The following is a 26778-nucleotide window of genomic DNA, read 5'->3' as shown; positions in this document are numbered from 1 at the left end:
GTCCAAAGGGTGGCTACTAAAATGATCAGTGGACTTCATTCTTAAGCATATGGGGATAGACTTAAAGATCTAAACATGTATACCTTAGAGGAAAGGTGAGACAGAGGAAATGTTATGCTCAGGCTTGTGGACCCTTGGTCCGACGGGAGGATGGAATACCTTGGGATGATGGTCCATAAATTCTCCCGTTGGGTGGCGAGGCAGGAACAGAAGACATGACCAGCTGACCCACGGCACAGGAGACAGAGGCAACTGTAAAGGCAGATGAAGAGTGGTGAGATGAAGAAAAGAAGTGATTCTTCGCCACTGGAAGTCTGCGATCCCCCCAGGAGGAGCCCATAGGGACCTGGACCGCTGAGACGTAGGCGGGCCCTTGGAGATGGTAGTCCAGAAGAAGTCCAAGGTCAGTGCCAGAGGGTCGTCGCTCACCAGTCCGAAGTCACGCACCGAGGGATCACCACTTGCTAGTCTGAAGTCACACACCAGAGAATCACCGCTTGCCAATCCGAAGTCACACACCAGAAAATCACCGTAAGCCAATCCGAAGTCACACGCCAGAGGATCACCGTCAGCCAATCCGAAGTCAGGAACCAGGAACACCAAGATGAAACAGAAACAAGGATCTGAAGCACAAGGAACTCACCGAAGCAAGCAGACTAGACAGCGCTGGAGAACGTTGCCAAGTCACTGAATGAGCAGAGGAAGCCTCCCTTTATACTTCCTCTGCTTAGACTCATCAGGAACAGGTGAAGCTGGTTAAAGGGATCAGGTCCCTTTAAATCTGTGAAAGAGGTGCAGCCTCGCGCCTATGGATGGCGGTGGCCATCTTTAATTTCCCCTGCAGAGGAGAGACACTGCTGGACGCTGCGAGTGGGGAGCAGGGATGGCTCCCCCTGCAGCGAGCAGCATCGAGGGCCAGGCTGGAGCGACGGCCTGAAGTCAGTGCCCTCCCCCGGGGCTCCCGCGGCAGGGAACCGCCGTGGGCAAGGTAGGGGACTGCGGTCATGGCCTGCCACGGCCGCGGAACACAACAGGAAATATGATATAGACATTCAAATATTTCAAAGATTTCCATATACAGGGTTTGAGCCTTTTTGAATAGAAAGGAGTTTCTAGAATAAGGGGGTCATGAGATGAGGTTGAAAGGGGGTATACTCAAGAGTAATCTTAGGAATATTTCTTTACAGAGAGGGTGGTGGATGTGTGGAACAGCCTCCCATCAGAAGTGGTGGAGACAAAACCTTTATCTGAATTCAAGAAAACATGGGATAATTACAGGGGTTCTCTAAGGAAGCGATAAGAATTATAATGCTAAATTAATTGGATGGATGGGCAAACTGGATGGGCCATATAAAAACATAAGAACATAAGAACATGCCATACTGGGTCAGACCAAGGGTCCATCAAGCCCAGCATCCTGTTTCCAACAGTGGCCAATCCAGGCCATAAGAACCTGGCAAGTACCCAAAAACTAAGTCTATTCCATGTAACCATTGCTAGTAATAGCAGTGGCTATTTTCTAAGCCTACTTAATTAATAGCAGGTAATGGACTTCTCCTCCAAAAACTTATCCAATCCTTTTTTTGAACACAGCTATACTAACTGTGCTAACCACATCCTCTGGCAACAAATTCCAGAGTTTAATTGTGCGTTGAGTAAAAAAGAACTTTCTCCGATTAGTTTTAAATGTGCCATGTGCTAACTTCATGGAGTGCCCCTTAGTCTTTCTATTATCCGAAAGAGTAAATAACTGATTCACAGCTACCCGTTCTAGACCTCTCATGATTTTAAATACCTCTATCATATCCTCCCTCAGCCGTCTCTTCTCCAAGCTGAAAAGTCCTAACCTCTTTAGTCTTTCCTCATAGGGGAGCTGTTCCATTCCCCTTATCATTTTGGTAGACCTTCTCTGTATCTTCTCCATCGCAATTATATCTTTTTTGAGATGTGGCGACCAGAACTGTTCACAGTATTCAAGGTGCGGTCTCACCATGGAGCGATACAAAGGCATTATGACATTTTTAGTTTTATTCACCATTCCCTTTCTAATAATTCCCAACATTCAGTTTGCTTTTTTGTCTGCTGCAGCACACTGAACCGACGATTTCAATATGTTATCCACTATGACACCTAGATCTTTTTCTTGGGTTGTAGCACCTAATATGGAACCTAACATTGTGTAACTATAGTGTGGGTTATTTTTCCCTATATGCATCACCTTGCACTTATCCACATTAAATTTCATCTGCCATTTTGATGCCCAATTTTCCAGTCTCACAAGGTCTTCCTGCAATTTATCACAATCTGCTTGTGATTTAACTACTCTGAACAATTTTGTATCATCTGCAAATTTGATTCTCACTCGTCGTATTTCTTTCCAGATCATTTATAAATATACTTGTATATAATTAACTTCTTCTATTTCTCTTTAATTCCTCCACCCCAGTTCAATAGCCCTTGTTAATTGTAACTGCATCTCTTCATCACGTTTATTTATTTTCGTTGTTGTATTCATTGCACCCCTGTTTTTTATGTAAACCGACATGATGTGAACGCTTCATGAATGCTGGTATAAAAAAAACCTTAAATAAATAAATAAATAAATACATATTGAAAAGTAAGGGTCCCAATATAGATCCCTGAGGCACTCCACTGCCCACTCCCTTCCACTGAGAAAATTGTCCATTTAATCCTACTCTCTGTTTCCTGTCTTTTAGCCAGTTTGCAATCCATGAAAGGACATTGCCACCTATCCCATGACTTTTTACTTTTCTTTTTCTGCCGTCAGGTTTCTATGTTTCTGTTGTCAGTTCATTTTTAATAGCAGATTACAATAATCCAACCATGAGGTTATCACAGCATGGACCTCTTTGACCAAACTCATCTTTTCAATGAAAATATAAGAGTTTCCACAATTGATGAAAGTAGAAGCAGCAGCTTTTAAATGTGGTTTACATTTGTAGAAGCATAGTTAATGCTGAGTCAAATACGATCCCGAGTTCCAAACCTGTAGTTTTAGGGGAGTTCATAGTTCCTGAAGGAACTGTAGCATTGGGACCTGCTTGCTTGCAATTTTAATCCACTGAATCATTCACCATTTTGCTGAAGTTCACTCTTGAATAGCTGTGAGGCAAGCAGATAACGTTCTCATAGCTGGATGCAGGTCTGCGTCCATGGGTAGGAGAAACTGTACATCATCCATATAAATATAGCATTTAAGTCAAAGGGCCTAATCTGCTGAGCTAGTGGCTTGAAGTCAGGGCCAGCAGAAGCACTAGGCCTGAGCCTGGGGCATCAACTATTAGGGGGCGCAAGCCATGTGGGGGCTGCAAGTGGCAGAAAAGAGGAGTGGAGATTCAGCGGGCCGCGAGCAGCACCCAAACTGCTTATGGCCCAGAAATCCACACACTCGGCGGGTGCAATTGAGAACGAAGTAGGAGTCAGGGTCGAGCCTAGGGGGCGGTGGAATGATCAGGGGAGGGGGGTGGCGGCGGCACAGCCAGGTGGCAGGGGCGCAAGGCAGAAGGTGCCTAGGGCGCCAAATCCCATTGCACCAGCCCTGCACAGATGAGAGTATAGATCCCTGCGGATCCTTAGAGGAACAATTCCAAGGAAAGGATAAGAAACCCAAAATCTGTATAGTCTGTTGCCTGTTGGAGAGATGGGAATTGAGCCAGACTAGCACTTTGCCACTCATTCCAGTCTTTGCCAGCCATAATAGCATAATAAATAGGACCTCAGTGTCAAATGCTGTTCAGACATCCAATAGCATCAGAACGGAAACCAGTCCTCTACGAGATCATCTAGCAGGGAGATAAGGACTGGCTCAGTTCTGTAGGTTAACTGTGCTGTTGTTCATTGTCCCCAGTTGTCCTGTGTTGATGCTAATATATCTCAGACAATATAAAAGTACAGTTTGACTTCTCAGCCTATACTGCAGCAAGAAAAACTGGAAGGAAAGAAAATTATGCAGTGAAGGAAATTTATGTATTTAAAATTGCTTATATTCTGCTCACATTAACAAATCTATAATTTAGAATGATCTTGCTTGTTCTTTTTTGTGAAATGTCAGTTTTTGTCCTTCCAGTTTCTCATTCTTATTTTCCGTAATGTTAGTGCTGTGCAATCCTTTTCTCTGTTTGATATTAAACCTTCTCAATATTTATTGTCTAGGGACCACATGGCAAGTCTGGTCTTCCTGGACTTCCTGGTTCTGATGGACCTGCTGTAAGTAATATTATGTGGGATTCTTAAAATGTCCAAAAATGAATGCTAATATGTATTATATATCATAATGTGGGCGCCTATAACACATCTAGCTTTCTTATTCCCCTCCTAGCCACATGAACCAGTCCTTAATCCAGGTAATATCACCCTGCTCAAATAAGCTTTTTTTTTTTCCCCCAATAAATAAAGAATGGAAATAAAGCCTTAATAAATCAAGCCCTTAGTGAAAAGTTATAGTCCATGGCATTATTTACAATGACACAAGCATTATATTTGACAATTTGTTTAAACAAGGAACATTAATTTTTCAGTGCAGGATAGCTTTACCTGGCCAAGTAGCCATGCCTAAACATGTCCACAGTTGTAAAAAGATGTAAAACAAACTCAGAAGTAGGGATGTGAATCGTGTCCTCGATCGTCTTAACGATCGATTTCGGCTGGGAGGGGGAGGGAATCGTATTGTTGCCGTTTGGGGGGGTAAAATATCGTGAAAAATCGTGAAAAATCGTTAAAAAATCGAAAAATCGAAAAATCGAAAAACCGGCACATTAAAACCCCCTAAAACCCACCCCCAACCCTTTAAATTAAATCCCCCACCCCCAAATAACTTAAATAACCTGCGGGTCCAGCGGCGGTCCGGAACGGCAGCGGTCCGGAACGGGCTCCTGCTCCTGCATCTTGTCGTCTTCGGCCGGCGCCATTTTCCAAAATGGCGCCGAAAAATGGCGGCGGCCATAGACGAAAAAGATTGGACGGCAGGAGGTCCTTCCGGACCCCCGCTGGACTTTTGGCAAGTCTCGTGGGGGTCAGGAGGCCCCCCACAAGCTGGCCAAAAGTTCCTGGAGGTCCAGCGGGGGTCAGGGAGCGATTTCCCGCCGCGAATCGTTTTCGTACGGAAAATGGCGCCGGCCATACGCGTATGGCCGGCGCCATTTTCCGTACGGAAAATGGCGCCGGCAGGAGATCGACTGCAGGAGGTCGTTCAGCGAGGCGCCGGAACCCTCGCTGAACGACCTCCTGCAGTCGATCTCCTGCCGGCGCCATTTTCCGTACGAAAACGATTCGCGGCGGGAAATCGCTCCCTGACCCCCGCTGGACCTCCAGGAACTTTTGGCCAGCTTGTGGGGGGCCTCCTGACCCCCACGAGACTTGCCAAAAGTCCAGCGGGGGTCCGGAAGGACCTCCTGCCGTCCAATCTTTTTCGTCTATGGCCGCCGCCATTTTTCGGCGCCATTTTGGAAAATGGCGCCGGCCGAAGACGACAAGATGCAGGAGCAGGAGCCCGTTCCGGACCGCTGCCGTTCCGGACCGCCGCTGGACCCGCAGGTTATTTAAGTTATTTGGGGGGGGTTCGGGAGGGTGGGGGATTTAATTTAAAGGGTCGGGGGTGGGTTTTAGGGGGTTTTAGTGTGCCGGCTCACGATTCTAACGATTTATAACGATAAATCGTTAGAATCTGTATTGTATTGTGTTCCATAACGGTTTAAGACGATATTAAAATTATCGGACGATAATTTTAATCGTCCTAAAACGATTCACATCCCTACTCAGAAGGTTTGCTGTTTCTCATCCTGCTGCACCATTCCTGGTTATTATCAGTCAGCCCAGGACCCGGTTCATCTTGTCCAGCTTGCTGTAGAGAGCCCAGCTGTAATGATCCTGCAGCTCAAAGCCTCCTTGCTACTACCAACCTTCTGTACTTTGCCCAGATAATCTGAATGTTCCCTCCTCATGCTGATAGTATGGAATGGAGAGGTCCATTCAATTCATCGGCTGTTACATTATGATTGAAAAGGATAAAGTACATATTCCTGAGATTTTCTTATACTATATCTATTACCTTTGAATCATGATTACCTCCTTCCCTGTGAGACTAAAACCATCAGATCTCACCCATCATTAAAACTCCCTTATCCTGTCATAATCCTGCCTCAGAAAGTGAGGGAGGGAGAGGACTTCCAAGTAGTATCTAAAAGGGGTGATTTTGATCCGCTTTTATCTCGGGTGACTGGCCTTTTATTTTTGTGTGTGGCCTTGTGTGGAGGATCTGCTTGAGGACTGTGTCTCCCATACCCTCCACAGACTTGTGACAGCCTCAGGAGAGAAACCAAGGCTGGCCTTATAGCAGTAATGCTATGATTCTCCCTTTTCTGGCCTTGGAAGCTTCTTTTACATGTATATTAACCTACAATTCTCAGAGTTAGTATTTGTTTCTCATGTTAGAATAGTTTGCTAGTTTTATGGTTCCTTTACATATATATTATGTTATCCTACTATTCTCTGAGCTAATAAAAGATAGTATTTGTTTGCCAGTGTTAGAATTGTTTGCTATTTTCAGGTTAATATTTTTTTTTGCCAGTGTTAGCATTGTTTGTGTAGTAGGAAAATAGACTTGGAAGTCAATATTTAAAAGCCATTTAGATGGATAACTTTAAATATCAAGTTACAGATAAAAAAAGAGGCATTCCAGGGACGTAACTGGGAGAGCTACTTATCTGGCTAACTTAGCCAGATAAATAGCAATATTCACACTTATCCTGCTACGTTATCCTCTAACTTTAGACCTGCTATATATTCAGCAGCGGGGCCTTACATCGTGGCTAAGTTATCTGATTATCCAGCTAATTTACTTAGCCAGCTATGTCTGCATATTGACCTCTTTGAGTCTCAGAGCTAGTAAAAGATAGTGTTTGTTTGCCAGTGTTAGAATTGTATATGTAGTAGGAAAATAGACTTTGATTCTCTGAGCTAGTGAAAGATAGTATTTCTTTGCCACTGTTGGAATTATGAGTTTGCAAATTTCACTTTCTTGATTTGAGAAGGCGAGAGTTCTGGTTTCTGGGCAATAAGTTACTAATTTGATTCCCACCTTCCCACCCACCCCTCTCTCATTATTTGATTATCATCCCCATTAGGAGAAAAGTCTTCAAAATTTGTCATTTAGTCATTTAAAATAACATTCAATTAATATGTAGTTAATTACCCAGATATCAAATTTTAAAACCATAGATTTTAAAAAGACTCCTAATACATTTTAAAACCCTAATCATATTTAACAACTCTGAAACTGAGCCATACTCCTTAATCAGCTTTTAAGACTTTATCAACTCAACAAATTACAATGTAAACAAAAGCCCAGCTGCTAGATGGGGACTATCCAGTCTTTTGCACCGAATGTTATATGTATGATGATCTCTACCTGTTGCTGAGATATTGTATGTGTTCACCTATTGCAAAGTGTTCCTGGATCTCAGAGAATGAATCCAATCTCTAGAGGCCAGAGTAGCAGACCTGGAGGAGCTGAGGCAGACAGCGGTATATAGAGGAGACCTTCAGGGACATAGTAGAGCAGTCCCAACTCCAGTCTAGCAGCCCTTGTGCTGCTTTGGGGGGAACAAGGTCACATAGTAGAAGGCCATCATTTTGGTGTGGCAGGAAGTGATCCTATAGCTAGGACCTGCTCTCCAGATGATGCTTTATACTCTCACACTGAGGATGTGTCTTCAGGGTCCATGCACAGGAGGGAAGGGTTAGGACAGCTGTTGTAGTGGGATTGAGGATCACTTGCCTGCCTCACCTCATGCACCACCTAGATAACATTTTAGAGAGTGCCGGGGAGGCATCAGCTGTCTTACCTATAGGTACCAATGACATAAGAATGTAGGGGAATTGGGGTTTCATTACCACTCCTCCACTGCTCCCTTTTACCAGTGATCCCTCTCAGCTAGAGAAATATAGATTGTCTGAGAAAAATCATTTATTTAGAAGATATCATTATAACCCTCGTTTAGGGACCACACTTCTCATTAGGTTAAACTAAACAAACAAATAGTTACAAAAACATGCTTGGCATCTGGCACTTAGCAGGTAACAAAATTAACTTTAATATCACATCACCCTAGCCTTGACTTGTCTAAGGGGTGACTAAAGAGCTTAACATAGCTGGGAATGAAACCCCCCAGTTTCTCACCACTAAGGACGTGCAGCGATGTGCACTCACTGGGTGCTTGCTTTGGCAGTATCGGATCCTCTTGGCTTTGTGGCACGGAGCTAGAGGACAACCGTTGTTATTGAAAAGAAGCAAGGGTTATTCAGATCTTTGCTCCTGAATATCTGTAGCATGTGGGACCGGCTCTGCTGTGCCCCTCATCTCTGCAAGTTTCTTTCAGCCCAGGTGCAGGGAGGCTAGGCAGCACTTGGATGGGTCTTTTCTTCTTCTTTGCAATGGACGGCACCCACTGATGAGTCTTATGATGATGACAACATTGGTGCTTGGCTCCCTGCTTCTTTTAAGGGCATACTTATGCATAATTCAGTGTCTTCATGTATAGTCATGAGAAACGAGTCAGAGTGTGATAGGCTTTCTGTTCATGCCTTTCTTTATTTCTTTGACTCTTTTTCTTGGTTCAGCTCAGGGGCACTGATCTTTTAGTCTAGTTAGAGGTGTCACAGCATTTGACACCATTAACTCTGATTTGATGCTTAATCGGCTGTGACAGGTTGGGACTGGTGAAGTGGTACTGAGGTTGTTTGCGACCTTTCTATGAGGGAGTAAACAAAGAGAGCAGTTGGTTAACTCCTTTTCATCCTGGAGATCCTTGTGCTCTGAGGTCCCCCCAGAATCAGCTCTCTCCTTCACATTATTTAATATATAGATGTATATATATCTGTTATCCACTGGTACTTTTCTTAAAGAATTGGGTGACCTTATTTCATCTATGTGAATGATATACAGTTATTAATTTCATGTGAAAATGATGGCACTTTCTGTTTGTCATTTTTGTATAAATGTTTGGGAGACTTTAGAGATTGGTTAGCTATGAGAGGCCTATCTTTAAATATTGCCAAGACCAAGTTGATGTGGGTTAGCAAGACTCCTTTGCTTGCTGACTTACAAATAACTTATGAAGGCAACACCTTTCCAGTCCTGACAGAAGTGTGAAATCTAGGGGTACTTCTGGACTCTAAACTAACTATGCAATCTCATGTTAAATACTAGGGATGTGCATTTGTTTTGAACGTACGCGCAATCCGCAACGTATAGGTCCCTATTCATTGCATTCGTGGGGTTTCAAAACATATGGCGAACCACCACGAATGCAATGTATCATTAACGAATAAAACCCCCACCCTCCTGACCCCCCCAAGACTTGCCAAAAGTCCCTGGTGGACCAGCGGAGGTCCTGGAGCGATTTCCTGCACTCGGGCCGTCGGCTGCCAGTATTCAAAATGGTGCCGATCACCTTTGACCTTACATGTTACATGGGCTACCGGTGCCATTGGTCGGCCACTGTCACATGGTAGGAGCACAAGATGGCGCTGGCTGTCCATTGCTCCTACCATGTGACAGGGGCCGACCAATGGCACCGGTCGCCCCTGTGACATAGTAAGGGCAAAGGCTATCAGCGCCATTTTGAATATCGGCAGCCGACGGCCCGAGTGCAGGAGATCGCTCCAGGACCTCCGCTGGATCACCAGGGACTTTTGGCAAGTCTTGGGGGGGTTCAGGAGGGTGGGGGGTTGTAGTTAAAGGGTTGGGATGGGGGTTTTTTAACTTTAATGGGAAACGAATACCATATGTAACTAATGGACGAATCGAGGTCCACCGAAAACAGATGCAACGGATTTGGGTCCCGACGAATACGAATACTGAATCGGACAAATCCATCCCTGCTGCACATCCCTATTAAATACATGGCTAGAAAAGCATTTTATAAATTGAAATTATTGAAGCCACTGACAGCATTGCTGTCAGCTAATCTTTTAAGATCTGTAGTTGAATCTCTTGTTTTGGGACAATTGGACCATTGCAATAGTTTATGGGTTGGTTTTTTGAGCGTTACAATTGGTGCAGCATGTGCTGCTAGGATTATTAGTGGCAGTAAGCGGTACAAGTACATCCCTCCTATGTTAAGAGAGCTACATTTGACTGCTGGTAAAATGCTGCTTCCATTTTAAACTGATGGTGCTAATGCATAAACTGTTTTCATCAGAGTATAGGTGTATAGTTGCATCTAAAATGCAATGGTATAAAGCAGCATTAGGAATGCAGTCAGAAGGTACAGGATTGCTTAAGTTATCCCCTTCCTAAGAGTACTGTCAGCAGCTGATGCATTCTTGGGGATGGCTCTCCCAATAGAGTTCAGAATGATTTAAAACATATTACAAAGGACCTGAAAACTTTACTTACATTTTAGAGAGGATCTGAAAACTTTGTTTTTTAGAATATAGTGAATGATTAAAAAGTTTTGTAACTGTTTTGTTCTAGAATGTTTTATGAATCTAATGCTTTTTGTAATAATGATTATGTGTGTTGCAATAATCTATGTTTATTCTTATCTGATTGTGAATATGCTGTGCTATAATATTGGAGGAAGCGGGTTATAAGTAATTATCAATGAATAAATAAATAAATAAATGACTGGCACCTCTTTGGTCCTATGCAAATCATATATAATATGCTCTGTAAGTATGGAAAGAAGAACATGTTCTTTTACTGAAACATTAATGTAATTAGATTTTTACTGTGGTTCTGTTTGATGTCCAAGGATGAACAGTGTTTCCTTGGTTTTTCTTTACAGGGTATAATGTAGGAAATCACTTTAAAATGCAGTATAACCGCCACACAGCTGGTTGCAATGGAATAGTTCATAATTAAAAATCTAATTCATTGGCTGAGACAGCTCATATTAATGCAATAAACACTGCTGCCGCGGGCTCTGTAGGCTGATAATTACCTGTGATTTGAGTTATGCATTCTTAGTTGAAGGTGATGGTGTATTAAGGAGGTCAAGAGATAGAAACCAAAGGCTATTCTTATTAGACTACCTCAAAGTATTAATTATAGGAAATTACTCAACATACCTTTACTTTTTATGCTAAGAAAAGATGTGTTTTCAGCATAAAAAGTTAAACATACATAGTATTCTAATACTGTATGATTGTGAGCTACCATGTGAACATCCTGATCTTCCACGCTTTTTACAAACTGAAGGTGAGAATACTGCAGGAATTTCTTATATCATCTAGGAAGGTGGAAATATCTGGGTCTTCTGTAGTAGTGACACTTGCTGGTCTCCTCATGGTAGAATAGGAATCTGGAGTCCTAGACTGTTCTTTGGACACAGGAAGTTACTTGACCAGAGGGGGAGGAGAAGATAATAGGAGGTAAGGACATGAAACAGTAGATGAATGCTTTATCAGGTAGCAAGTCTCAGACCCCCTGCCATTTCATAATCACAAACTTGTAGGTCAAAGTTCTTAATACCACTAGATGGCACTAAATCATCAATGCATACTGAGCCAGTAAGAGGAAAGGGAATCTGCTTCTGCAGGCTTGAGGGGGAACATTTTGAAGTGTTCCTGGGCCAAGTCTGCAGAAGAAGTGGGATCAATGTCCATTGCGGGGGAGGGCAGAGATGGAAGGTTTTTAAGGTAGATAGATGGCAGAAAAAGAAGTATTTTATGGTGGATAGATGTGCTTTTTGAGGGGTTGGAAGGGTTGGAACAGGGGAGTATCCATAGGGGGTGGTGGGTTAAATGTGAGGAGTACTCCCCTGGGCAAATTGATCTTTGGGACAGTTGCCATGATGAAATTTCGGGTCTATGAACTAACAGTGCACTATGTATAGTGCATGTATGTTATGATCAGTGCACTTTTCATGGCACATGTGAGCTGTGAATAACATTATTTTCATACCTTGACTGTAAAGTTGTTTTTTCTAACTATACAGAAGAAAATTTTACCTAAATAAATCATTCCCCAGCTAGCTGAATAATGGATTGGGTGGGCAAGTTAATGTGTTGCTCACTTGAGAGCAGAAGCCACACCTCCATCCCCAAGCAGCCAGCCAATGAGGAACTTGATGGTCGGTTGCAAGCGTTGTGGAATGCCATAGGCTGCATGGTATGTTGAGTATCAATCTGAAAGTAGCCATACTGCCATACATCTTGCTCCACCACAAGGTTGACGAACAAAGGCAGAAAGGAATGTGGGGCCACCATGTGGTCCAGAAAAAGCTGAATGAGCCCCTCCCCCAGTTGCAGTATCTGTGGATCATGGAGGGGAGGAGGAGTAGGAAAGGAGCTCATGGGTGTTACCAGGGCATGGACATCCCATTACTACTTGTGTCCATGCACCCCTCCCAAGGAGAAGGTCATGGAAAGCTTTCCATGTATTCTGACTTTCCTTGCAAAGTCAAGTATAGGTATAAGTGGAGGGGAAGTGACAACAGAAAAGTGAAAGGACACAGTGATGAGCTACTGATTTTATATCAAGAGGCTAATACCAACTCTGCTTTGATCAATGAAAGCCTCTTTATTTTTATAAAACCATTTAACCAAGGGCTCCTGAGAGCCTCTGTCCAGTACATCACTGTCATGTAAGACCTCTGTTCTACCCTTAACATCTACAAGGGGTCAATACTTGGCCCCTTGAAGGTCCTAACAAGCACTGCACAGGCCTCTCGTGCGCCTGCACAGATGTCCTTGTCCTGGTTATCTCCCACCCACCAACTGGGGTCTCGTTTGCCTCTGGGCAAGTACCTTGCCCACAAGCTATCCCTTAATGGTTTCTGGGGATGCTGCAACTCCACAAACCTGAACATCACAAAGCTCCCAACAAAGCATTTACAGACCACACACCCAAAGATCAAATAGTGACACGACTTAACAGGAATGTAGAGTGAACACAAAAGGATTAAATACTGTATATAACAGACAGGGATCTATATATTTACATATTTAAATGAACTTGTGTACAGAGTTAACACAATGTCAGATGTGATGGTTCTAGTAATCTCCCAGATACTGAGATGTTCTGTTACTCTAAACTGAGAGACAAATACTGATTATTTTGTTTCCTGTCAGAAAATAAGGTTTTAGAGCACTCAAACATTTTGGAAAATGTTTCTTCCAGGTTTTACTCTCAGCTGTGACCATCTTTCCCTTTCTCAGCTAGTTCTTAACAGGTTCTGTCAGCTAGTATCTGAACACTACTTGACACTCAATATGATGTTAGCAGCCTTGTGCTACTTCAGGGAATTAACCCCTTCAGCTCCAACTGCTGGTGACAGTAGAATGTCCCACTTTTATGTTGCCATCTGCTATTTAATTTAAAATTGGTAGAAAATAAAAAGTTTTTAAAGGGAAATGAGTTTTACAGGGCAGACAAATAAAGACAATACCAGCTAATACCCCTGTTTTGTTACAATCAGTATGCCAAATAATATGGGCACTTTGAACTTCTATTGCCAGTAGGGTAATAGTGAGTTCTGTCTTCTAAAGAAGGGATTTGTGAAGGTTGTTGTTATTGTTTGTGATAATTGTGGGTGGATCCTTGGGCCGGTGGCAGATGACCATGCCCCCAGGGGAAGATCCCGAGAGGGGCTACCAGTCAGGCTCAGAGTTGGGAGACAGACACACACTAGATCTTTTATTAAACTGTATGGTGAACCACCAGAGGTGGCAGTAGTGAGCTGGAATAGCCCGGCTGGGCTATTTCAGCTCACTACTGCCTCAGACACTGGAACGTCCCTCAGGCACTGGAACAGCGATCCCAGGATGACTGAGCTGTAGAGAATGAATATAGTGAGTAGGCAGAGTAGGCAGAGTTGAGGAACAGAACCTTGATGGTAACACTCACACAATAGTCTCTTGAAGCAGCCCCAAGCCTGGAATGAAGTAGGCCCTTGAGGAGCGAGTACCTAGTTCCAGGGAAAGCTCTGAGAGAGAGATGGTAACTCACTGGTTTTGTTGGCAGCGGTGACTTCCTGGCAGAAGTAGTATTCGGTAGCAGGTCTGGGAAAGTGGGCCCTCGAGGAGCGAGTACCGGTTCCAGACTGCGACCTGAAAAGCAAGAGAGAGAGCAAGGCCCCCAAGGAGCGGGTACCCCTGGTAAAGTCTGAGGAGGCAAAGTAGCAAGGTAGGCAGAGAACGAATCCCATCCACAGCGATACCTAGAGGAAGCCCTTGCTAACACGAAAAGCTAGCAAAAACGAAGACCTTAAGGGGTAGATTTTCAGAGCCCTGCTCGCCTAAATCCGCCCAAAACCGGGCGGATTTAGGCGAGCAGGGCCCTGCGCGCCGGGAAGCCTATTTTACATAGGCCTCCCGGCGCGCGCAGAGCCCCGGGACTCGCGTAAGTCTCGGGGTTCTCAGAGGGGGGCGTGTCGGGGGCGTGTTGGGGGGCGGGCCCGGTCGTCGCGGCGTTCCGGGGGCGTGTCGGCAGCGTTTTGGGGGCGTGTACGGGGCGTGGCCGCGCCCTCCGTACCCGCCCCCAGGTCGCGGCCCGGCGCGCAGCAGGCCCGCTGGCGCGCGGGGATTTACGTCTCCCTCCGGGAGGCGTAAATCCCCCGACAAAGGTAAGGGGGGGGTGTAGACAGGGCCGGGCGGGTGGGTTAGGTAGGGGAAGGGAGGGGAAGGTGAGGGGAGGGCAAAGGAAAGTTCCCTCCAAGGCCGCTCCGATTTCGGAGCGGCCTTGGAGGGAACGGGGGGAGGCAGCGCGGCTCGGCGCGCGCAGGCTATACAAAATCGATAGCCTTGCGCGCGCCGATCCAGGATTTTAGTGGATACGCGCGGCTCCGCGCGTATCTACTAAAATCCAGCGTACTTTTGCTTGAGTCTGATGCGCAAGCAAAAGTAGGCTGATCGCGCTTCTTTTAAAATCTACCCCTAAGTTTCCAGTGAGGATGATGTCATCTCAGGGGGATGCCCCTGAGTTTCAAACCAGAGCTGGTACTTGAGTCGAGGCCGCGCCATGCGCGCACCCTTAGGCTTCAGGATAACATGGTGGAAGGCAGTGTCTAGCCAGTCTGGGGATGCCGGAGGAGGTCGGCAAGATGACGCTGCAGCAGCCAAACTTCCATCAACCAAAGAGGGAGTCGCAAAAGAGGGAAGATGGGCGGAGTGGAGACGTTGGACAGTGACGGTCGCAACAGTAACCCCCTTCAAAGGGCAATCTCCTCCCAGGCTTGAGTTTGGAAGGATGCGCGATGTGGAACTGAAGAAGCATCTCTTTGTCAAGGATATTGGTCTGAGGCTCCCAAGAGTTTTCTTCGGGGCCGAAACATTCCCATAGAAGATATTCAAAAGTATTGCCTCTTTTTCGAACATTCAGAATCTCTTTGACTTTGAACTCTAAGTCGTCTTCTGCATTGATGACAGGTGGATCCTGATATTTGGAAGAAAATTCGCTGAGTATGAGCGGTTTCAGAAGTGAAACGTGGAAAGCATTATGGATGTTGAGACCAGGTGGTAGCTTCAGACAGTAGGTGACTTTGCCAATAAGTTGAAGGACTGGGAATGGTCCCACGTAGCGAGGAGAAAACAAGAGGAGGGTAGTTTAAGTCTGAGGTGCTTGGTTGACAACCAGACCTTGTCTTCTGGCTTGAAGACTGGAGCTTGAGAATGGTGCGCATCGTAGTACTTCTTAGCATGGTCACTCGCTTTGATTAGCATGTCCTTTGTCTGAACCCACAGATTATGGATATCATCAGCAGTGGATTGAGCTGCTGGGGACGTCACTGAGAGCTTCAATGGAAGTGGCAGTGAAGGGGAATGTCTAAAACCCATTTCAAAAGGTGACAATCCAGTAGATGTTGCTGGATGAGAGTTGATGGCGAATTCAGCCCATGGAAGCAATTCGGCCCAGTTATTCTGTCGGGACGTGACATAAGCTTGAACAAACTGCTTCATTGTTTGATTCATCCGTTCCATCTGGCCATTCATCTTGCACAAGGCCCTCCAGAATCGTGGCATGAATTGGGACCCACGGGCGGATACGATGTGAGAAGGTAGTCCGTGGAGGCGGAATATGTGCGTTATGAAGAGCTTTGCAAGCTCAAAGGCTGAAGTTATGCCAGGGAGTGCCACGAAGTGTGCCATCTTGCTAAATCGATCCACTGTCACCCAGATGGTGTTCATTCCTCTGGAAGTTGGTAAATCGACTACAAAGTTAGTAGCGATGTGTGACAAGGGCCGATCCAGAACTTGTAGTGGTTGCATCTGACCCCATGGTTGTCCATAAGCGGGTTTATTCTTGGCACAATTGGTGCAGGATGCCACGTAGGAATAGGTATCCTTTTTGATAGTAGGCCACCAATACAGCTTCTGTATCTTGATCAGGGTATGGCTTGGCCAGGATAACCAGCCAGCTTGGAATCGTGCACCCAAAAGAGCACTTTCTGCCTGAGTCTTTTAGGATCGATTGTTTTACCAGTGGGTACAGACTGGGTGGATGCCAAGAGGATCTTCTTTGGGTCAGTTATGTGCTATGGATCATCAGGCACATCCTCCGAATGAAGAGTGTGACAGAGCGTCTGCTCTGGTGTTTCTATCTCCAGGGCGGAACTTCAGCACAAAATCGAAACGATTAAAAAATAAGGACCATCTGGCCTGTTTGTAATTCAGACGTTGTGTGTGGTGGAGATACTCTAGCTTTTTATGATCCATGAATGTGGTTATTTGATGTTGAGCGCCTTCGAGCCAAGGCTGCCATTCCTCGAATGCAAGCTTTATTGCCAAGAGCTCTTTATCGCTGATCCCATAGTTTTTCTCAGCTGGAGAAAATCTTCGTGAGAAGAAGGAACAGGGACATAAGGCTTTTGAGTCTCCTGTTTGGCTCAACATAGCCCCTACACCCACTTCTGAAGCATCAACTTCAACGATAAGGGGCTTGTTGAGGTCTGGATGCCACAAGCACGGTTCTGTGGAGAAGGCAGTCTTCAATTTCTCGAACATGGAAATGGCCTCCGCTGATCATTTTGAAGCGATGGCACCCTTGCGAGTCATCGCAGTCAAGGATACGGTTAAAGAAGATTAGTTCTTTATAAAGCTTCGATTATAGTTGATGAAGCCCAAGAATCTCCTTAAAGCCTTCAGGCTAGTAGGTTGGGACCAATTCTTGATACTTTCAAGTTTGTGAGGGTCCATTTGGAAGCCTTCTTTTGACACTATGTAGCCTAAAAAAGGCACTGAGTCTTTGTGAAATTCACACTTAGAGAGTTTGGCGTACAGCCAGTGTTCGCGAAGACGGTGGAGTACTTGCTTGACATCTGCAATGTGGGTGTCCAAATCCTGGGAGAAGATTAATATGTCATCCAGGTAGACCACAACATTCTTGTACAGCAGATCCCGTAAGATGTTGTTCATCATATTTTGTAAAATGGTGGGTGCATTGCACAAACCGAACGGTATTACTAGATACTCGAAGTGGCTGTCTCGCATGTTGAAGGCCATTTTCCATTCACGCTGCTCCGAATGCAAATGAGGTTGTAGGCCCCCTTCAGGTCGAGCTTTGAAAATATCTTGGCCCCTTGCAGCCGGTCAAACAGTTCTGATATTAATGGCAAGGGGTAACGGTCTTTGATCACAATTTCATTTAGACCTCGGTAATAGATACATGGATGCAGTGTACCGTCCTTCTTCCCCACAAAGAAAAAGTCTGCGCCGGCTGGTGACTTTGATGGTCTGATAAAGCCCTTCTGGAGATTTTCTGCAATGCATTCCAACATTGCTTTATTCTCAATGGCTGAGAGAGGGTACACCCGTCCTTTCAGTGGCTCAGCATTGGGCTTCAGTCTTATGGCACAGTCATAAGGCCTATGTGGTAGAAGAATATCAGCCGCTTCTTTGGAAAATACATCCCTGAAGGATGCATATTAGGGTGGCAGTCCTGGCATCACTGGAGTCAAAGGCATGCAAATGATAGGCGAGATTTCCTTAAGGCACTTCCCGTGACATTCTGGGCCCCAGCGGGAGAGATCCAAGGATGCCCAGTCAAATTGGGGTTGGTGCACTTGCAACCAGGGTAACCCCAGGATGATAGGGTACATAGCCCTTTCCAATACAAAGAAGGAGAGCGATTCCGTATGGAGAGCTCCGGTGTAGAGAGTAACTGGTATGGTTTGGCAAGTCACGTCACCCGGTAAGGGCTCTCCATGAATGGAGGATAACAGTAGTGTATCTTTCAACTTGATGAGGGGAATCCTCAAGTATTCCACTAGACGTCTGAGAATGAAGTTGCCTCCTGACCCTGAATCCACCAGGGCAGGAGCCTGAACCATGACTTTTCCATAGGTCAAGGAGACTGGGAGAGAGAGCGGAGGAGAGGGTGTAGTGAGGCCTAAGAACAGTCCTCCTGCAGGATTTAGGCCCGTCCGTTTTACGGATGAATGGAGCATGTAGAGACATCGTGGCCGGGCTCACCACAATACATGCAAAGGCCGAGCCTCTTCCAAAGTCCTCTCTTTGGAAGTCAAATGTCCATGAACAAGTTGCATCGGTTCATCTTTATCAGCAGCAGGGATTACTGGAACCATCCGAGGTACAGGTATAGCACTAGCCTGTTTCAACCCAGGTAACACCTTGGGCCGGAGTTCCTTCACCTTGTCCCGAAGCTGGTGATCAATCCGAGTGGCCAAGGCTACTAATCCATCCAGCGAGTCAAGTGTTTCACGAGCAGCCAGCTCGTCCTTTAAACGGTTATCCAGGCCTCTGAAAAAGAGAGTATTGAGACATTTGGGGTCCCAGCAGAGTTCCGCCGCAAGAGTTTTAAACCCTATGGCAAATTCAGCCAATGATCTTTTGTCTTGCTTCAATTCAATCAAAGCAGAATCAGCAACAGAAGTTCGAGAAGGGTCATCGAAAACGGATTTAAATAAGTCCATAAATCCTTCTATGTCCTGCAAAATGGGGTCCTTGCGTTCCCTCAAGGTAGATGCCCAAGACAAAGCCCTACCATCCAGGTATGAAATGATGTAGGTAGTCTTGGAGAGAGCCGTAGGAAATAAAGATGGCTGTAAGGCAAATTGCATGTAGCACTGGTTTAAAAAACCCCGGTTCTTCTGGATTTCTCCGGAAAAATGAATTGGAGTTGCCAGTGGTACAGCAGTCTTTAAAGTTACCTCCTGTAACTGACCTTCATGGCTGGAAGCTGTGCCTTGAACCTTCTGTGTGTGTAGCTGATGGAATGCTGAAGTAAGTTTCTCCAAGGCGTCTTGCTGCTCTGAAATGAGCGGGGCCAGGCCCAGTACGGACTGTAAGGCATTGAGCTGTGCCAGATCCACGGAGTTAGCAATCTGTTATTATTTGTGATAATTGTAGGTGGATCCTTGGGCCGGTGGCAGATGACCATGCCCCCAGGGGAAGATCCCGAGAGGGGCCACCGGTCAGGCTCAGAGTTGGGAGACAGACACACACTAGATCTTTTATTAAACTGTATGGTGAACCACCAGAGGTGGCAGTAGAGAGCTGGAATAGCCCGGCTGGGCTGTAGTTCCTCAAGCACTGGAACAGCGATCCCAGGATGGCTGAGCTGTAGAGAAACTGAATTTAGTGAGTAGGCAGAGTATGCTGAGTTCAGGAACAGAACCTTGATGGTAACAGTCACACAATAGTCTCTTGAAGCAGCCCCGAGGCTGGAATGAAGTAGGCCCTCGAGGAGTAAGCACCTGGTTCCAGGGAAAGCTCTGAGAGAGAGATGGTAACTCACTGGTGTTGTAGGCAGCGGTGACTTCCTGGCAGAAGTAATATTCGGTAGCAGGTGCAGGAACGTGGGCCCCCGAGGAGTGAGTACCGGTTCCAGACTGCGACCTGAAAAGCAAGAGAGAGAGCAAGGCTCCCGAGGAGCAGATACCCCTGGTAAAGTCTGAGGAGGCAGAGTAGCAAGGTATGCACAGAGCGAATCCCATCCGCAGCGATACCTGGAGGAAGCCTTTGCTAACTCGAATAGCTAGCAAAAATGAAGACCTTAAGTATCCGGTGAGGATGATGTCATCTCAGGGGGACGCCTCTGAGGTTCGCGTCACAGCTGGTACTTGAGTCGGGGCCGTGCCGTGCGCGCGCCCTTAGGCTTCAGGAGAACATGGTGGAAGGCAGCATCTAGCCGGTCCGGGGACACTGGAGGAGGTTAGCAAAATGATGCTGCGGCAGCCAAGCTTCCATCAACCAAAGAGGGAGTCGCAAAAGAGGTAAGGTGGGTGGAGTGGAGACGTCGGGCAGCGACGGTCGCAACAGTTGTGACCTTTTCTATTCAACAGCAAAACAAATGTATGGTATCTCATAGAAAACTGTGTTGGGAAACAGTGGTATACTAAGGGGGGGGGGGGTGAGGGGGGTGTGAGGGGGATGATCTGCCCTGGATAACAGCCAGGAGAAGGGGGTGCCATCAGCCAACAAGCACTGGTGGCAGTGGATGGAGCATTTCATCTCTCCCTCTCACCTTCCCTGGAAGAGCAACATTGGTGGCAGTGGATGGCACAATCTACCCTCCCCACACCCCACTCTTATCCCCTAGCTTACCAGCTCCTCTCACTTTGAAACAAGAGGAGGAGGACAGCTTGAAGCCCTTCTAATGTGTCATCCCTTCTCTCCTCCTCTCTTTCCAGGGCATGAATGCTTGTGCCCCACCATTGGCAGGGGAGGAGGGAGGACATGCTGGCGCTGGAGGAGCTGCAAGGCTGATATCCTCCTCCTCTGTCAAAGTGAGAGGAGCCCATGAGTGAAGGATTCCAGAGGGGACAGGGAAGGAGTGAACTGGGGGTCACTTGTGGGGAGGGAGAGTGAACCATAGGGGTACGTTGAGGAAGTGAACCGAGGAACGTGAGGGGTTTGTGAGGGTGCCGAAGGAAATATCCGCCCCTGGTGCCAAATACTTTAGGTATACCACTGGTGGGAAATTAAATTATTTCTCTTCTGTTTTATCATTTGTAATTGTTTCCATGATGAGATTTTTGAGTATGACTGTTCTTCAGAATGTCGTATCTTGGAAATTCAAAACTGCTTCAGTATAGAAATGAACAATTGCTCATCAAAGCAGAAAGCTACATGCCTACAGGAAAAGATTAAGAAATGGCTTTGATTGACAATGCTCTCATAACCATTTAGGTCACCTGTAGGTTCATGTACTGAAATCCAATAACCAGATGTCTTAATCATCTGAGGCTATTTGGTACATGTGAAGTAAATTAATGGTCCAAGGTCAGTTCTTCATAAATGTGAACAAACATAAAAAGAGAATATCAGAGTAATTAACACAATAGTCTTAGAAATATTGCCAATAGTTGGAACATAGCATAGGAAATTAACCTTTCAGAAAAAGGCATGGTTCTTCCAAGAATGCATGAACAAATGTAGTATGATATAAATATGGGAAATCTTCCATGATCTCTGTTTGAACTCTGCAAATAAAACTGGCCAAAAGGGGAATTTAGGATTCCAGGTGCTATTTATCAGGGACCTCTTAAAAGCACAAATTTTTTGACTTTAAAAAAGTGAACAGAATTAAAAAGCCTCTTCTGTTTCATATCAGCTAACAAAGAAAAGAAAAAAGCATTCCTAGGCATTAATCCTTTTTTTTTTTCTACAATGTCTTTGTTTTTATGTTTAGGGTCATCCTGGCAAAGAAGGCCCTTCGGGAGAGAAAGGTGGTCAGGTATGTTTTAGTGCATTTGCATGGTCATGAACACACTCGTGCTTCTTCTTTAGCTTTTCAGAAAATGTGTAAAGTTAACCAACCCTACAGCTTGTTTATTTCGAGCTTCTAAGGATTAACATAATGAGAAAGGCATAACTTATTACTGAGTTTGAACTGGCAGCCATATTTATTGATCCCTATTCTGGCAAGTTCCTAATCTCTTCTCATTGCCTGGATAGGCATTTAATCACTTAGTCAAGTTTCTTCAGGATATAATACAATAATGAAGCACATATTCCTGGTAGCCTGCATCTTTTAAGATTTGCAGTTTTATAGTGTTGCCTACTTCCTGTATAGTTCCTTATTGGAGAATTGGCAAAGGAACAATTGAAGCTGAAATATTTGAGCGAGTGGCATGACTTTCTGTTTCCATTTGGCACCAAATTAAAAACCTTTCCACACTGAGGCTTCATTCATCAGAAAAGCTAGCATCAGTCCATTTGCTCAGTCAATTTAGATTTTCTTTGGACAAGTAATGCCCCAGTATTCAACCTGCAAATCAGTTATGTAAAAAATTGAATGGGCCCTTAGCAAACCAGCAAATGGCTGAAAATAGAAAGCGAAGTTTTATTTATTTATTTATTTATTTCTTTTGTATACCGACATTCGATCGAGATATCACATCGGTTTCCAGAAAACAGGTTGAATAGAGCCGGAGCTGCCCTATTTTACATTGTAACAAGAGAACAGTTGATTAAACAATAAATATAAGGAACATTGTAACATATGAATAAAATTAGAATTAAATATTAGTGGGTATATAGAAATGGCAAATAGCCTATATACAATATGTACAATATGACTTGGTTATGAGTAGGGTGGGGGACAGGGAAGAGGGAGGTTACGAGAAGGGTGGGGGACAGGGAAAAGGGAGGATAGAGAAGGGGGGAGGGGTTATGAGTTCTTGTATTATAATTTATAGAAGCAAGTACAATTCCTATTTTGAAACATGTTTACGTGTTATTAGTGGGGTTAAGCCTGCTTTGTCTGATGCCCTGGGAATTGCCCTTGGCGATTTCTTTTTTCTCCCTGCCTTTTTGATATGTAACTAGTTGATTTTGTTGGCAGGCTTTTGGTGTCCTTTAAAAATGTTTGTCTAATTCAAATAATGGACAATTTCAAGAGAGAAAGCTAAGCTTGGACCTGTGTGTCATTCTTCAGGGAATATATTAGAGATGTGCAAGCCAAATAGTTTTGTTTTGGTTCCTTTTTCCTTTGGGTGGATTTCTTCTTTGGTTGCTTTTAGGCTCATTTAGGGGTAGATTTTATAATGTGTGTGTGCTCGTGCACGTGGGTGCGCCTCCCTGCGAGCGCACGTGGACACGCTGATTTTATAACCTGCGCGCTCCGGAGCATGCATGTTATAAACTACCTGGGCTGCGCGCAGGTGCGTGCCGGATTTTATAATCTGCTCGCGTATGTGAGGGCGGCACGCGCAAGGGGGGGAGGACTTTAGCAATTTCCTCATGGGGACGCGTTCCATCCTTCCCCAGTTCCCTCCCAGTCCGCTCCAATTAAGGAGCGGACTGAGAGGGAACTTCCCTACCCATACTCCTCCCTCTTCCCCTCTCCTCCCCGTTCCCTAAACCCTACTTTTTTGGTATTTTTCTTTGTTTTGCAATTTCAGCTCCTGAGCTGAATTAACTTGTGCCTGCCGGCCGGCTGCTGGGATGCGAGGCTTCGGAACAGCGAACAATGGCACTGTCCCGGCTCGTCCCACCCCCTCCCTGCCCAGAACACGTCCCCCCCGGCTCGCCCCTTTGAAGAAGCCCGGCAATTGTGCACGTACCGGGCTTTACGCGCGTGGCCGGGCCCCCTTCGAAAATTAGCTTGGCACACGCAAGGCCCGGCCACGCGCGTAAAGCCCAAATTTTACGCGCGCAGGGCTTTTAAATATCCAGGCTTAAATATTTATTTATGTTCAGTTTGTTTCCCAAACTGAAATGAACATTAAAAAAAAACATAAGCAGACCTCCCCTGCCTGTCTGACCCTCCCTTTCCACTCCCCAAAAATGTGCTCTGTTTTATGTAGGCATGATATTTTGAAAATCATTGGGGACTGTGCATGTACAAGTATGTGCTAAATCCCATTTCACATGCATTGTTACCCGCACCAGCAAGAGATGTTCTTGGGGGACAGGGAGGAGAGGAATTAGAGCGGGGAAAGCATTAATGAGCATGCTATCAATTTTCAAAAGTACAGTATGCACAAAAATATAGCTGCATAAAGTTATGCCTGCTCAGGAGCAATATTCTGTGCATTTTGTGCCTGCACGCAGCAGGGCAATCTGCAAATTTTCAAAGTGGACGTCTGCGCATAAATCCCCTTCTAAAATTCAGGCTGAAGTCTGCGGGTACAAAGCGAGTGCAGACTTTAGCTCTATGAGAGCAGTTAAATGACCTTCTTAAGACTGATATTTACCACTAACCGTAACCTGCTAAATTTGGCTGGGCAACGTAGAGCTGTGTTAAAATGAGTTGGTCAAATTTTGACCAACAAGATTTAATCGCATTATCTGTTGCAAACCTAGCTGGTTAAGTTCAGCTGAAAATTCACCTAAAGGTAGCTGGTGAAAATTAACAGGTTATGTTTTCTGCTCAGCAGCTTTTAGAAAACAGACCCCCCTAAATACATATTGTTGTTATTGTAAATGGTTTCTTTCTGTATTTTTAATTCCACTATAGGTTGAAATTTAGAACTTTTTTATCATGCAATCTCTGAAATCATAAATTTTGAAACTTTATAATACAGCATAAGAATTTAATTTTAATATAGAAGGCAAGTAGTGATGGTTAGCATTTTCATTTTTATGCCATTAATAATGTCTCTATTTTAGATTATGCTTAGTTGGTTTGTGGTTCAGCACCTGATTATTTTGGCTTGCTGACGAGCATGGTGTGCAACATCTCCATTACATTTTGAAAGTAGTTTGCACATCTTTTTCCATATCTTTTCCCCTTGTATACCAGGGAAAAAATGTCAAATCACAGTTGTTTAAATTTATAATGGTACCCCAATTGAATTCAGCTACTTCAGTCAAAGAAAATGGATTATACCTTATGGACGTATTTTATTAACAAATGAACTCTGATAGAATAAAGGCTCTTGCATTCCTGTGTTTTGTAGGGGCCTTTAGGACCTCAGGGTCCAATTGGCTATCCAGGTCCTCGTGGTGTGAAGGTATGCCTGCTATATTATTTAAGTACCTTTTAAAAAAATGAAAATTCTACTTTCCGTTAGCATAAACACTTTTGCAATTTTTCTGCATAGGGTGCTGACGGTGTCCGAGGTCTTAAAGGTGGCAAAGGAGAAAAGGTATGCATAATTTAATTTACTGTGTAAACTATCTTACCTGGTTATTCTAATGAAGCAAAACATTGTTTTTATTTTCAAGCAACGTTCAGTTGTACAAGTGAAAAAATATTTTTTTCTAAAGCCTTTTTGAAAGTCACATTTAATCTAGAATTATTTTGGATAATGCTTGTTCCTTCTTATCCTTTTTATCTTCCCATGGCATCTTATTCCTGTTAGTGGTATGCTGGCATAGTACGAAATCATACTTTGGTTTCATTTCTCTCTATTCTGTGATCACTTGACTCTCTCATACTGATGGCGCAGGTGATATCCAAAAGCTTTTCATGCCCAACTATCTTGTTAATTTAGACTCCCCTGGCAAATCCAGATTTTGATCCAAAGATCCAGTGCTTGAGATTGAATATGTGTTAGCAAAGCCATTAAAGGATAATCCTCAGATTTGGTTTTATAAATTAAAAGTTGTAATGCACATTTTGTTTTTAAATCTCAGTTGGGTGGGGTAAACTGATCACTAGAGGCAAATAATCAAAATGGTAATCTTTTCAAAAATTGTTTTCACATAAGAGCACATAGTTTCAGAACAAATTTGATTCAAGTGTAAGGTAGAAAAATATTCAAAGTATTACTCTGTAATTCTGGTTTTGATGCTGCTGTAAAAGTTTCTTAATTGCAATATATGAAAATGGATTATTTTCTTACTGAAAGGAAGGCTGGTACTTTTCTTGAGATTCTTAGATAACTGCTGTAAGATTAGTGGGATTTTACAAAGAAAAGTTAAACTCTGAGATCCAAGATGGTGACAGTCAGCTAACTAATCAATCTTTGAGCTCTTGTCCCATGGGATCATTAGATTCATTATTTCTTCTTAAGTTATGGGGAAAAGGAATGGAGAAAGTACTTTTTCTATCTGCTGAATTATCTCGCCCAGTAGAAATTAGGGATGTGAATCATTTTTATAATGAATTGAAATATTGTACGATATTTCTTAATTTGTTATATATCGGTTAAAACAAGAAGCACTTTTTCCCCTGAATTTTCATGAAAATTGTTTTTCAGGTTAGCGCGCACTAACAAAAAACCGTTTATTTTTGTTATTTTTTGTTACTTTTTATTTTTTGTTAGTGTGCACTAATGGGAGTTAGTTTACTTAAAAAAAAATGCCGATCCACGGGAAAACGAGATTTTCCCACGGCCACACGAACCTGAAAGTGCAAACGATCGGGCACATGATGCACATCCCTAGTAGAAATGTATCCATTACTTGCCAATGACACATCACTGGAAATAGTCTTCTGATGCACAAAAGCGGTTGGAGTCCAGGAAGCCTCTCACACCTCTAGTAGATAGAGCAGTTGTCCAGGCCTTGATCATGCAACCAAAAAAAAATCTCAAAGATTTCAAAGCTGAATATTTTTCAGGAAAGTTAATATTGTCTTCTGATGATAATTTGTCATTTGGATGCTGCAACAGTGGAGGCAAGAGAAACTTCAGCAGGAGTAGAAGCAGTACGGCTTCTCTGGCAGTAGCAGGGTCTTGGTAGAGAAGATTCAAGAACTTGAGGAATGTCTGGCTCTAATCTTATACCAGAGGAGGACAACAGTTATATATGTATGGGGGGGGGGGCCCCGGGGGCTACTGTGTTAGATGTCTGATGTATGACTTTGGATGTGTAAACCGCCTAGACGGATATATATTTATCCATTGAGCGGTATATAAAAACTTTTAAATAAATAAATAAATAAATGTTTATATAATCCACACT

The 26778-nt window shown here is 44.3% G+C and overlaps 1 protein-coding gene across 1 annotated transcript in view; it reads left to right on the top strand.

Annotated features, from left to right (window-relative positions):
- COL11A1 (collagen type XI alpha 1 chain) overlaps window positions 1–26778 on the top strand; it is a 623839-nt gene that overhangs the window by 350973 nt on the left and 246088 nt on the right. Inside the window, 4 exon segments of the mRNA XM_029618381.1 lie at window positions 4174–4227; window positions 21614–21658; window positions 24828–24881; window positions 24972–25016. Coding sequence (XP_029474241.1) covers window positions 4174–4227; window positions 21614–21658; window positions 24828–24881; window positions 24972–25016 — 198 coding nt within the window.

This window comes from Rhinatrema bivittatum, chromosome 10 (assembly GCF_901001135.1).
Source record: "Rhinatrema bivittatum chromosome 10, aRhiBiv1.1, whole genome shotgun sequence".
Lineage (NCBI taxonomy): Eukaryota > Metazoa > Chordata > Amphibia > Gymnophiona > Rhinatrematidae > Rhinatrema > Rhinatrema bivittatum.
The sequence above is the reverse complement of the archived record's forward strand: the minus strand, read 5'-3'. Positions and strand labels throughout refer to the sequence as shown.